Source organism: Stenella coeruleoalba, assembly GCF_951394435.1.
Source record: "Stenella coeruleoalba genome assembly, chromosome: 10".
NCBI lineage: Eukaryota > Metazoa > Chordata > Mammalia > Artiodactyla > Delphinidae > Stenella > Stenella coeruleoalba.
Window position 1 is genome coordinate 13,496,222 of NC_137156.1, and position 12,078 is coordinate 13,508,299.

Here is a 12,078-nt window from a genome sequence, read left to right on the forward strand (position 1 = left end):
AGGGGTGTCATGAGATCCCTCACCTCTGATGATGTCACGGCCTGCCTTGTCAACAGCTGGCAAGATGTGATGTGGCTGATGCTTCATCATGCAGGAAAGAAATTAGGTGAAAATAAGAGCAACAAAGTTCCACCCCCTGGGCACTGAGCTCAGAGTGAATCCCCCTCTGAGCCCTTAGGTGACGGGAGTAGAAATGATCATCAGTCAGCAAATGCAGGGGTTCCTGCATTTCACTCACAGACCCAGACTGTCCAGATGAAAGGAAACTTGAGGACCTGAATAGTCTGGATAATTGCTTCAATTCACTTCTTTCTATTACTAACATAGATCTAAAAATATGAGCCAGAAGAACAGGTTTTTAAGTAGGAAAAGAAGAAAACAACATTATAAGACAAATTTTGTATGGGATATAGAAAAATTGCACAGAATGTGTAAATAAATACCTCCTGTAGTCCCAGGTCATTGACCAATGTTACATATTCAAAACTTGCATAACTATTTCTTTTATAGGTTATTTTTGGTTTTAATAAACATTGAGTAGATACAGAAGAATATTTATAAATATATGTAAGATATAAAAATTACAATACAAAAAATACCCATACATCCACCAATCATTTTAAGAAATATGTACCAATACTTTCTTTTTTTACTAAAAAATAACAGTCACTCTCAGCAATCCCACTCTTAGGTGTATTTCCAAAAGAAATGAAAACATGTCCACACAAATGCTTGTACATGAATGTTCATAGCAGCATTATTTATAGTAACCAGAATGTGCTACTGATGAATAGACAAATGAAGTGTATTTGTCCATCAACTGATGAATAGGCAAATAACCTGTATATCCATACAATGGTATATTATTCAGCCATTTTAAAAAATGAAATATACAAGTAGCAGTATGGATGAGCCTTGAAAACATTATGCTGAGTGAAAGAAGTCAGACACAAAAAAACACATATCGTATGATTCCATTTATATGAAATTCCAGGATAGGCAAATCCCTAGAGACAGAAAGTAGGTTAGCAGTTGTCTAGGGCTGGGGAAGTTGGGTGGAAATGTGGAGTAACTGCTAATGGGTGTAGGATTTCTTTTGGGGGTGATGAAAATGTTCTAAAACCACTGTGTTAATGACTGCACAATTTGAACTAAACTATTGAATTGTACACCTTAAATGGATGAATTGCCTGGGATGTGAATTATATCCCAATAGAGCAATTATACTAAACAACATAAGACAAAATCCAGCCGCAGTGTTTCCATCCCCTCATAGAGTTTAGTCATTCTATGTTAGCAAAACAGGTCTCAGAGCTTTTAGGAAGCACAGCTCTCGAGACAGACTTCCGCCCACCTCTTTTCCTCCTGAGGTCTCTCCCACCCTAAGGAAACTTTGGTTAAATTACTGATACTCAGTAACAGACTCCCTGCACCCAGAGAACTGTGTTTGAGGCAATTGTGCCCAATGATATAACTCCAAATGTTGCCACTTTGTGTTGGAGACTATAGCACTGTGCAGTATGAATGAGAAGAGGCAAAATGGGCATAGAGGGAACCTACCTCAACATAATAAAGGCCATATATGACAAACCCACAAACAAACATCATACTCAATGGTGAAAAACTGAAAGCATTTCCACTAAGATCAGGAACAAGACAAGGATGTCCACTCTTGCCACTCTTATTCAGCATAGTTTTGAAAGTCTTAGCCATGGCAGTCAGGGAAGAAAAAGAAATAAAAGGAATACAAATTGGAAAAGAAGAAGTAAAACTGTCACTGTTTGCAGATGACATGATACTATACATAGAGAATCCTAAAGATGCCACCAGAAAACTACTAGGACTAATCAATGAATTTGGTAAGGTTGCAGGATACAGAATTAATGCACAGAAATCTCTGGCATTCCTATACACTAACAACAAAAAATCAGAAAGAGAAATTAAGGAAACAATCCCATTTGCCATCACAACAAAAAGAATAAAATACCTAGGAATAAACCTACCTAAGGAGGCGAAAGACTTGTACTCAGAAAACTATAGAACACTGATGAAAGAAATCAGAGATGACATAAACAGATGGAGAAATATACCATGTTCTTGGATTGGAAGAATCAATATTGTGAAAATGACTATACTACCCAAAGCAATCTAAAGACTCAGTGCAATCCCTATCAAACTACCAATGGCATTCTTCACAGAGTTAGAACAAAAAATTTTACAATTTGTATGGAAACACAAAAGACCCCAAATAGCCAAAGCAATCTTGAAAAAGAAAAATGGCGCTGGAGGAATCAGGCTCCCTGACTTCAAATTATACTGCAAAGCTACAGTAATCAAGACAGTATGGTACTGGCACAAAAACAGAAATGTAGATCAATGGTACAGGATAGAAAGCTCAGAGATAAACCCACACACCTATGGTCACCTAATTTATGACAAAGGAGGCAAAAACATACAGTGGGGAAAAGACAGTCTCTTCAATAAGTGATGCTGGGAAAACTGAACAGCTACATGTAAAAGAATGAAATTAGACTACTCCCTAACACCATACACAAAAATAAACTCCAAATGAATTAAAGACCTAAATGTAAGACCAGACACTATAAAACTCTTAGGAGAAAACATAGGAAAAACACTCTTTGACATAAACCACAGCAAGATCTTTTTTGACCCACCTCCTAGAGTAATGAAAATAAAAACAAAAATAAACAAATGGGACCTAATGAAACTTAAAAGCTTTTGCACAGCAAAGGAAACCATAAACAAGACAAAAAGACAACCCTCAGAATGGGAGAAAATATTTGCAAATGAAACAACAGACAAAGGATTAATCTCCAAAATATACAACCAGCTCATGGAGCTCAATGTCAAAAAAAACAAACAATTCAATTTAAAAATGGTCAGAACACCTAAATAGACATTTCACCAAAGAAGACATACAGATGGCCAAGAGGCACATGAAAAGATGCTCAACATCACTAATTATTAGAGAAATTCAAATCAAACCTACAATGAGGTATCACTTCACACCAGTCAGAATGGCCATTATCAAAAAATCTAGAAGGAATAAATGCTAGAAAGGGTGTGGTGAAAGGAGAACCCTCCTGTACTGTTGGTGGGAATGTAAATTGATACCACTATGGAGAACAGTATAGAGGTTCCTTAAAAAACTAAAACTAGAACTACCATATGACCCAGCAATCCCACTACTGGGCATATACCCTGAGAAAACCATAATTCAAAAAGAGACATGTACAACAGTGTTCATTGCAGCACTATTTACAATAGCCAGGACATGGAACCAACCTAAATGTCCATGGACAGATGCATGGATAAAGAAGATGTGGCACATATATACAATGGAATATTACTCAGCCATAAAAAGAAATGAAATGGAGTTATTTGTAGTGAGATGGATGGACCCAGAGTCTGTCATACAGAGTGAAGTAAGTCAGAAAGAGAAAAACAAAACACTGTATGCTGGCATGTATATGTGGAATCAAAAAAAATGAAAGATAAAAAATGGTACTGATGAACCTAGTGGCAGGGCAGGAATAAAAACATAGTCATAGAGAATGGACTTGAGGACACGGCGGGGGAGGGGGAAGCTGGGGCGAAGTGAGAGTAGCATGGACATATATACACTACCAAATGTAAAATAGTTAGCTAGTGGGAAGCAGAAGCATAGCACAGGGAGAACAGCTCGGTGCTTTGCCATGACCTAGAGAGTTGGGTTAGGGAGGGTGGGAGGGAGACGCAAGAGGGAGGGGATATGGGGATATATGTATGCACATGGCTGATTCACTTTGTTGTACAACAGAAACTAACACAGAATTGTGAAGCAATTATACTCCAATAAAGATCTATTTAAAAATTTTAAAAAAGAAAAAAAATGAAATGCAAGACAATCTGCTCTGCTCACATAAAAATAGCAGTTCAGGAAAGAACAAGCTTAAGTTGCAAAAATATGTCAGTATGAACAGGCCATGACGACTGCAACATCATAAAAGACCTCTTTACCTAGTCCTTTCTCGGAATATACAGAGGTGCCTATTCAAGACACCTAAGTCTCTGCCGTTTTGCGTATCACCCTTGGAGGCCATTTTTGTTTTTATCTCAGTTCATCAGCTCCTGTTCTCCTCCCAGTCCCTACTTGAGTGTATCTTGGGCCCATGGGTGTGAGTGATTCTCCCCAGGTGGTAGTATAGCCAAGAGGGTTAGGGGTTCCCCTTTTTTGTACATACACAAAGAGAGTATAGTATTTGCTCCTCAATGTCGGCTATTAATTAGAAAATGTACTTCTGACAGCATCAAGGACAGTTCACTTAAACTTAATGGGCCACCTGAAGAGTGTGTAACATGCTGGGGAAATGCAGCCACGGGTGTGGATTTATTCACCTCACTTCCACAAGTAGCCAGACCAGTCCCAAGTCACCGGTGAGCTTCCAGGATCGATAACCCAAAGCAAGCCCAATACTCCACAACCAGTCACTCAACACCCATTTATGGGTGCACCCAAGCCGGCTGTGTCTTCCTTCTGTGTGAGCTCAGTGAGGGCTGTGGGGTGTTGCAGACTCATTGATGAGGCATCGCCAGTGAGGCAGGCTCGTTGCTGCCTGCCTGACAGACGAGCCGTGGGTGGAGGAGGTGAAAGGCGGGCTTCCTTGTGGTTTACTCAGAAGGGCTGTGGCCAGTGGACTCTGCATCTGTGCAACCTTTTCGACTGGCTTGGCTGGTTGCTTGGCTCTTTTTCAATAAATGAATAGAGCAGGTTAATTATTTTGACTTTCTAGAGGTAGGACCTCTCTGAGTCATAATCATTAAGAGTCACACGTCCTTCCCATAGCTTCTTACAGGGGAAGTGGAACTGAGGCTGGGTTTGCAGCTCTGGAGGTAGAGTTGAGTCCTTCTCAATTTGTTGTCTCTTAGAAACTGACTTCAGGTTAAAAGGCACCATATTGTTATGCCTTATTACAAGTTTTGCTAGAACTTTCTTCAAGTTAAAATCATACTGTAATAGTTAAAAGAAAAATGAATTTGCCTATGCAGGTTTGGACTTTATCCTTTGTTAAACTTTTTAATAGAAGTGTACTGAACGTGCAGCCTGCTTTTTCTAGAATGCCTACAGACGTGTGTTGTATGTACATATACCTGTACATATGCACATGTATGTATTAAATGACCATATATATAAATATATGGGTTTGGGTTTTGATTGTAAAAGTGAGAAAGCGACAATGAAATATTTCATAGATTTGATCATTATAGTCAGTAAATCTGAAGATGTAGAACAGAATCACACTCATGTTTTCCCTCTTCGAGGGGCAGATAATTAGACTTCAGTTCCCCATTTCCCTTGTCTTAAATGGCACGACTTAATACAATGGGATTCTAAACATGCTCGTGGTACTCAGAGCTTTTCAAGGAAAACAAGATATGTCCAGAGACAAGTCATTACTGACAAGAGCTTGAATAATAGAGATTTCCTTCCGTGATTGTCTTCAGATTAATGGCCCAGGTTTGTGATTAAATTTTTGTTAACTGAGATTTCATCATTTTCTCATTTACCACTACTTTATTCAAAGTAGGAAAAAATGTGTGAGTGGAAATAATCCAAAGGAAATGCAACTATTTTTGCCTACCTATAAATTTAATATTTCTAACAGTTCTCCCAATCCTGTAGATTAATCCAGCTTTAAAAGTTGGATTAACATTTTACCACTTCTTGGTTCAGTAAAATTGGAATAAAAATACCAGTCATGCCCTGCCTCACTTGCATTTGTCATTATGAGTATCAAATTGAAGTAATTTAAGTGACTGTCCCTTTAGAAGTATTGAGTGTTACCCATTTGTAGGAAGTCATTTTTCTTACTATAGCAACTTTCCGTATCAGCCCAGAATTCTCCAATTTGGTTATACTTTCAACCGAATAATTCCACGAATTATTAGAAAACAAACCAAAGGACGTTTTCAGGACCATTCTCCTGCCTGAAAGTACATTGTTTTTCATTTTGCATCAGAAGCAGTACGGAGAGAAATGGTCTCCCCTCCATGTTCATCTCCCCGTGAGAGATGACACGAGGATAAACTGACTAAGTTTGGTGGATGCTCTCTCTGTGGGCCTCTCTGCTCCGCACTGGAGCTCAGGGCACTCAGCTCCTTTCAGGGGAAACCAGGACCACCATCCTTTCAAGGTTCTTTTCAGAATCAGTCCACACCGACTGGTCTAGAGAGACAGTTGTTCCAGGGTCATCTGGAGCCTTAGTTACTGGACTGCCATGTGCTCCCCAATGTCTTTAAATAGATCCTAAATCCACTCTCTTCCACTCTCTTTTATGACAAAGTGATTTACGCCATGTGGATTGGGTAAAGTCGTATTTGAACATATGGAGTGAGCTTCAAGCATACATCAAGGAACACCACACTGCAGGCCTTACTTGGAGCAAAACAGTAAGTACCCAGCCCTCTTCCACCTGAGTAACAAAAGGTCATAAAACTATTCATTCTTGGTAGCCTGGCAATTTTAGAATTTACCTCAAGGAAAACATAAGATAAAATATACGTGCAGAAGCTGCTTATGAAAATGCCATTGTCATAGGAAAGTCTGGAAACTACCTATATGACACAGAAAAAGAAAATGGTTGAGTTGTCAGAAGAACCCAGTGAAATACTCTGGGGTCATTACGATACCACATATGGTGGTTACATGGGAAATGATTTACCAGTCAATGTTAAGTGATAAAGTAGAATGCAAAAGTTAAGAGCACTAAGACGGCATACGTATTAAGAAACTGTGTGAGTAAAATCGAAGGAAACAAGAAGATTTGAAAATAGTTATAATTTTAAGAAGATAGAATTATGAATAGAATGTTTTTTAAATGTTTTATATTTCCCTTTTGGCATTTAAAAATTTACTAAGTAATATGTTTCAATACTTCGGTAATCCTAGTGCTTTGAATGGTATCCTAGTCCTAGGATAAAATCCCAGCTGTGTCTGTTCCAACTTGAATTCCCACATGAGATTCTAATCTGACTTTTGCCTTCCTCTTCACCTTGTCTCTCCTGTCTTCCCCGTCTCACTGGCCCAGCACTACCAAACTACTTGTGGAATTCTGAACACATGCAGTGCTTAGAATGAACCAAATCAAAATGTCATTGTTTCAAAATTTGCAAGCCTCATGTTGTTTAACCTTTATTGTGATGTCCTGAACATATATCATGCTGTATGACCTGAGTTCCCTGAGGAACCCTCTTCCCCAAGACTCAGTTTCAACATCATCTCTTTAAGAAACTTCCATTGAGGGCAGTTCCCTGATGGTCCACTGGTTAGGACTTGGTGCTTTCACTGCCGTGGGCTTGGGTTCAATCCCTGGTCAGGGAGCTAAGATCCTGCAAGCTACACAGCTTGCCCCCCCCCCCAAAAAAAAAAGAAACTTCCATTGATCTCCCTTGGTGCCCCATCTGGTTTGATGCCTCTCCTCTATGCCTCCTTCATATCTTCAGTATACCTCAGTCATATCCCTTTACATATAGAATTGTAATTTTTTTGTGTGTTTATGGAGCTCTCCCACTGGATTGGAAACTCATCTCTGTCTCCAGCCCCTTGCATAGTGCCTGGCATGGAGTAAGTACTCAGTAAATAGTTTGAACTAAATCGTGAATTAGGGTACTCTTAGGATCGTCCGTGCTCTTTAAAATCTCTGCACTTGCTATAAAAAGGCTTCCCGTGGAAACTTCAGTCCATTAGAAATGAATGTTACCTTTCAGTTGTCACAGTGGATGGTCTAACCAGAGTAAATGTTGGGAAGATGAAGTGGCATATTTGTGAACTCAGTTTAAAGGTAGAACCCTCACTCTCCCCACAGTCGTAACCAGCAGCTAACCTTCACGCAGAACGTTGCTTTCAGTAGCATGGGCGTTATACCAAGGCAGAGTTTGTGTTTTTTCAAAGCAGTGTAGGACTTCTACACTTGTTCCTCAACACTTGTGGTACAAATGTTAACACTGACCACTAGAGACTGATGCTTCCTTTTATTTTCTACTTTGCCTGTTTTCTCCATAAGAAATGCAAGATACAGTAAGTTGATTATTTTTCTTCTGCCCACAACATTATGATTCTGTAAAGAGAGTTCATAAACATTTGAAGGGTTTTAATATGGAAGGGTATGTGTGGAGGTAGGTGGGTCTTTGTGTAGACTAATTGGAATTATTTTTCATACATTTCAAATGAGATGCTGTTTTGTTATAGATCAATTTGTCATAAAGGGGAATTGTCACATGTTTGCCATGGAGATAGGACATCATGACAAAACAGAAAACTAAACATCAAGAGTCCTTGGATGTCTTATTATTTCATGATAGATAAATGGAAAAGGAATGAGAATCCATTTGTGGAAAATAATCATGTCAACAGACATTGGCCTATTAAGTCTCCAATAGTGCCCATGGAAAATGAATAGAAAATTACTTTTTAAATGGTTTGAATACCTTTAATGCAATGTACAAAGCTGAGTAATTATGTTTTGAATATAAAAAAGAAGGATCGATTATTACAGATAAATAAATGTAGTTGTTTTCCTTTGTTCTAGAGTGAACACCTATCTTTTCATCATGTTCGTTAGAAATATATGCTTTGTAACAATGAGTTTGAAACTTTTAAAGGCAACCCATAGTGAGAAATGTATTTTACACACACACACACACACACCCTTCTCACAATACTAAAACAAGTTTCACAAAACAGTACTTTCTTCCACCACGTGGAATTCAGACATTTTCTTTTGTGTTTTACTTCATTTTTAAATAAAATCCTGGCTGAGACCCACTAAATTGATTCCGTGATCCACTAATGGGTCACATCCCACATTTTGAAAAACATGTTATAGAACATAAATGTTATATAAATATAAATATTTATTTATTTATATAAAATATAACCCTTACAGCATACATTAGGAGGTGTGGATTGCCATGCTCATAATGACAGCTATAATATAACCCTTACAGCATACGTTGGGAGGTGTGGATCGCCATGGTAATAATGACAGCTATTATTTATTGAGCACATGTTATGATGTGGGCAAATCCTATTTAAAATGGTAATCGTTATAAAGCAGAGCATCTACTTCACTTCTTTCATGGGAAAGTAGTATGATAAAGTTTTGGCCAGATATTAAAAGTGAGGAATGATTATGTAAGAAAATGTTGGTTCAGTGATAACATCATATATACAAAATCTTTTGACAAACTTTAAGATATATGCATAGAAATATATTTCCTAATATTTTTATCTTCTTCTTCTAAAGTTTGGGGTTAAAAAAACTATTACAAAGTATATTATAAAAATTATAGTTTTTCATTTTAAATCTAAATTAGTAAAAACTATATGAAAGATTCCAAAACATAATCCCTAGAATAAATCAAACTGATTTCTTCTCATTTACTATGGCCTGTTGACATACCAGCAAAATAACTCATAAACAGTTACAGCCAGTATCACAGCGTTATTGCAAAGAGGGAAAAGGCTGTTAGAATTATCTGATCAAATAGCTTTTGGGAGGAAAAAAAAAATAAAAATCATTTCATTTATTTGCCCACTTATCACAAGTCTGCAAAAAGTATGCAGAAGGGTGGGGTGTTGGCACTCATTGTCACTACAATATTCAGAAGTTTTAAGAAATGCATTCCATCTCAATGGACAAAGTCAAGAAGCTTATGGCGACTTAACAGCTCAAGTATTTTGAGTAACCATTGTTTTCTTCTATTTTCAAATTGGATTTTGAGATTTGAGCTCTATGGGGTGTTAGTGACCAACAGCATGCTGCTCTAGACTGAGTTTCCAAGCTTGCATTGCTCTGAGAAATGCTCTTTCCCTTGAGTTAACAGTTGGAACTGAACTTGCTGTTCCCACCTCCTAGCCTTTGTGTTCAGACTGCAGCTGTGCCAGGCAACTGTTGTGCCCTTCAGTTGTTCCACAAAATGTAAATCTTTGAGGCCAGCAATTTTTCAGGACAGTGATTGGAGAGAGGGTCCGTGTGTGTGCACAAGTGTGCTGGCGTCGGGGTGGGTGCGTTTTGGGGGAGGAAGCAGCTGTGGAGTAATCTATCTGGAATTTCTTGTTACATTTACTGTGGTAAATGGAATCTTCTCATTCGGTCAGCTTTTTTTCACATGACCATGGACTGGAAAGACTCTGTACCAGAAATGACTTGCAGTTTTCAGTTAGTTTAATTATTGGGAACCCTTTTCCATATTAATTTACAGTTTCCTCAGCCCTGGGTTTCAAATGCACTTTGTTGAATAAATTGATCTCTTGGCAGGAACCCAGTAGAGACACTATTATTTATCATCCCTTGCAGTTGGTCAGATTTGTAATATTCGTTGGCAGTTCCTGCAAATCAGATAACTTAAGCTGAAAGACAGATGCCTGATCTTTACGCTTATAATGACCGCAATAACTGATTCTTTTTATGAATTGTCCAGATCAGCATTCCAACTTTTATTCTATTCTCTGTAGATCTGGCCAGGAAAAGGTCATGAAGATAGTTCTATGAATAGGATACAGTGTGGTTGTTTTCTTAACTTTCTGGTGTGAAATTTGTTGACATATTTTTGTCCTTTTATGTGTCTTTCCAAGTTAGTTTTGAGAATAGCCAGGGTATAATTATTTGTAGAATAGAGTAAAACTACACATAGATGGATGTATATAAAGTCTTACGTTGTGGTGATGTAATTCTTTCTACTGATAATGTGGATTTTTAAAATCTATACACCAGTTGTCATCTATCCTAACCTCCCCTGAACCTCCAGTAAATGAAATCACTGGGAGTGGTCACAATTATAGACAAGGCGGGGTTTGATTTTTCTCAAAGCAGGACACTCTATGATCACTCCTTTTCCTCCAGGTAGATATTTCTTTTCAGCCTGTTTCTCAATGTAAAGGCCAAATGTCCATTAACAAAGCAAAAGTTTAACAGTTTGCTGGTGATCAAATTAAAACACAGCCAGAGGGTATCCTGACTCATAAATAATGTAGACTCTGTAGCACATGATTAAATATGTATGTCTCGTAAGTTTTCAAGTCTTCCGGCCTCTCTGGTTTCCTCTTGATTTTTACAAGCAAAAACTGTCCTCAATCTTTTATATCAAAATTTTCATTTAGAACTCGTACCAAACCTGTGCCTTAGGTTTATTAATCAAGGTGAATAGGTGAAACCTCAGCTGGTGTGTTGTTTGTCTAGACCACAAGCTCACTGAATACCTCTATAGGTCTACGGAGAGTGGGTCTCTCCAGTCTACCTGACCATATCGGTGGTCAGTCTAGTCATCACTCCTGGGTTTTTAGCTCCCTTTGGGGGCTTTGGGTAGACAGTTCCTTTCATTCTCCTCTGGAAGAGATCCAGACTGCTCAGAGGGAGTTAGGGGTGTTGTTGACTAACAAAGGAGCTCTAAACACACAGATAATGAAGTTAGGTTGGAAACAGCTCTGAGTTCAGCCTGAAAGAGACTACAGAAATTAAACAAACTTTGCTTAGGCGCCCACCTTCTGTGCACCAGCTTCTCAGCAAGGTGCTGAGAATACAAAGATGGGTACGTGACACAGTAGACACAGTTCCTGTCCACAGAAACTTACATTCTAGCCAAAGAACATAAAAATTATACAACGTGATAGAATAGGGTGAATAGCATGCTAGAGGTAAGCAGAAACACGATGCTTACATAGACCAGGAAGACATGGAAGGAATACTCAATCCCGTAGTACAGTGTGGTTCTTGGGCAAGCAGCAATCTGGAGACTTGTTAGAAACGCGGAATCTCAAACATCACCCCAGACCTCCTGAATCAGAACCTGCATTTTAACAAGATTTCCCCCGGTGATTTATATGCATATTAAAATTTGAAAAGCACTGCTCTAGTATAGTCATGCTGGACCAAAGGCGTACAATTTGTGGGAGACTCAAGGAAGACCATTAGTTTTTACTCATTCATTTGTTTAGTAATTCATTTACTTAATAACCATTTATTGGATACCCACCTTGTACAAAGCACACACCAGACATTGTATTAATGCTACAGTTTC

General features: G+C 38.3%; 1 protein-coding gene across 8 annotated transcripts in view; it reads left to right on the forward strand.

Annotated features, from left to right (window-relative positions):
* The window catches only part of CAP2 (cyclase associated actin cytoskeleton regulatory protein 2), a 168,669-nt gene that overhangs the window by 130,828 nt on the left and 25,763 nt on the right, over positions 1 to 12,078 (forward strand). For 7 of the 8 annotated variants that reach the window (XM_079935519.1, XM_079935518.1, XM_079935520.1 and 4 more), the window contains one exon: positions 6,345 to 6,450. The exons of the other annotated variant lie outside the window; for it this stretch is intronic. In XM_079935519.1, coding sequence (XP_079791645.1) covers positions 6,345 to 6,450 — 106 coding nt within the window. The remainder of the gene's footprint in view (positions 1 to 6,344; positions 6,451 to 12,078) is intronic. 8 annotated transcript variants of the gene reach the window in all.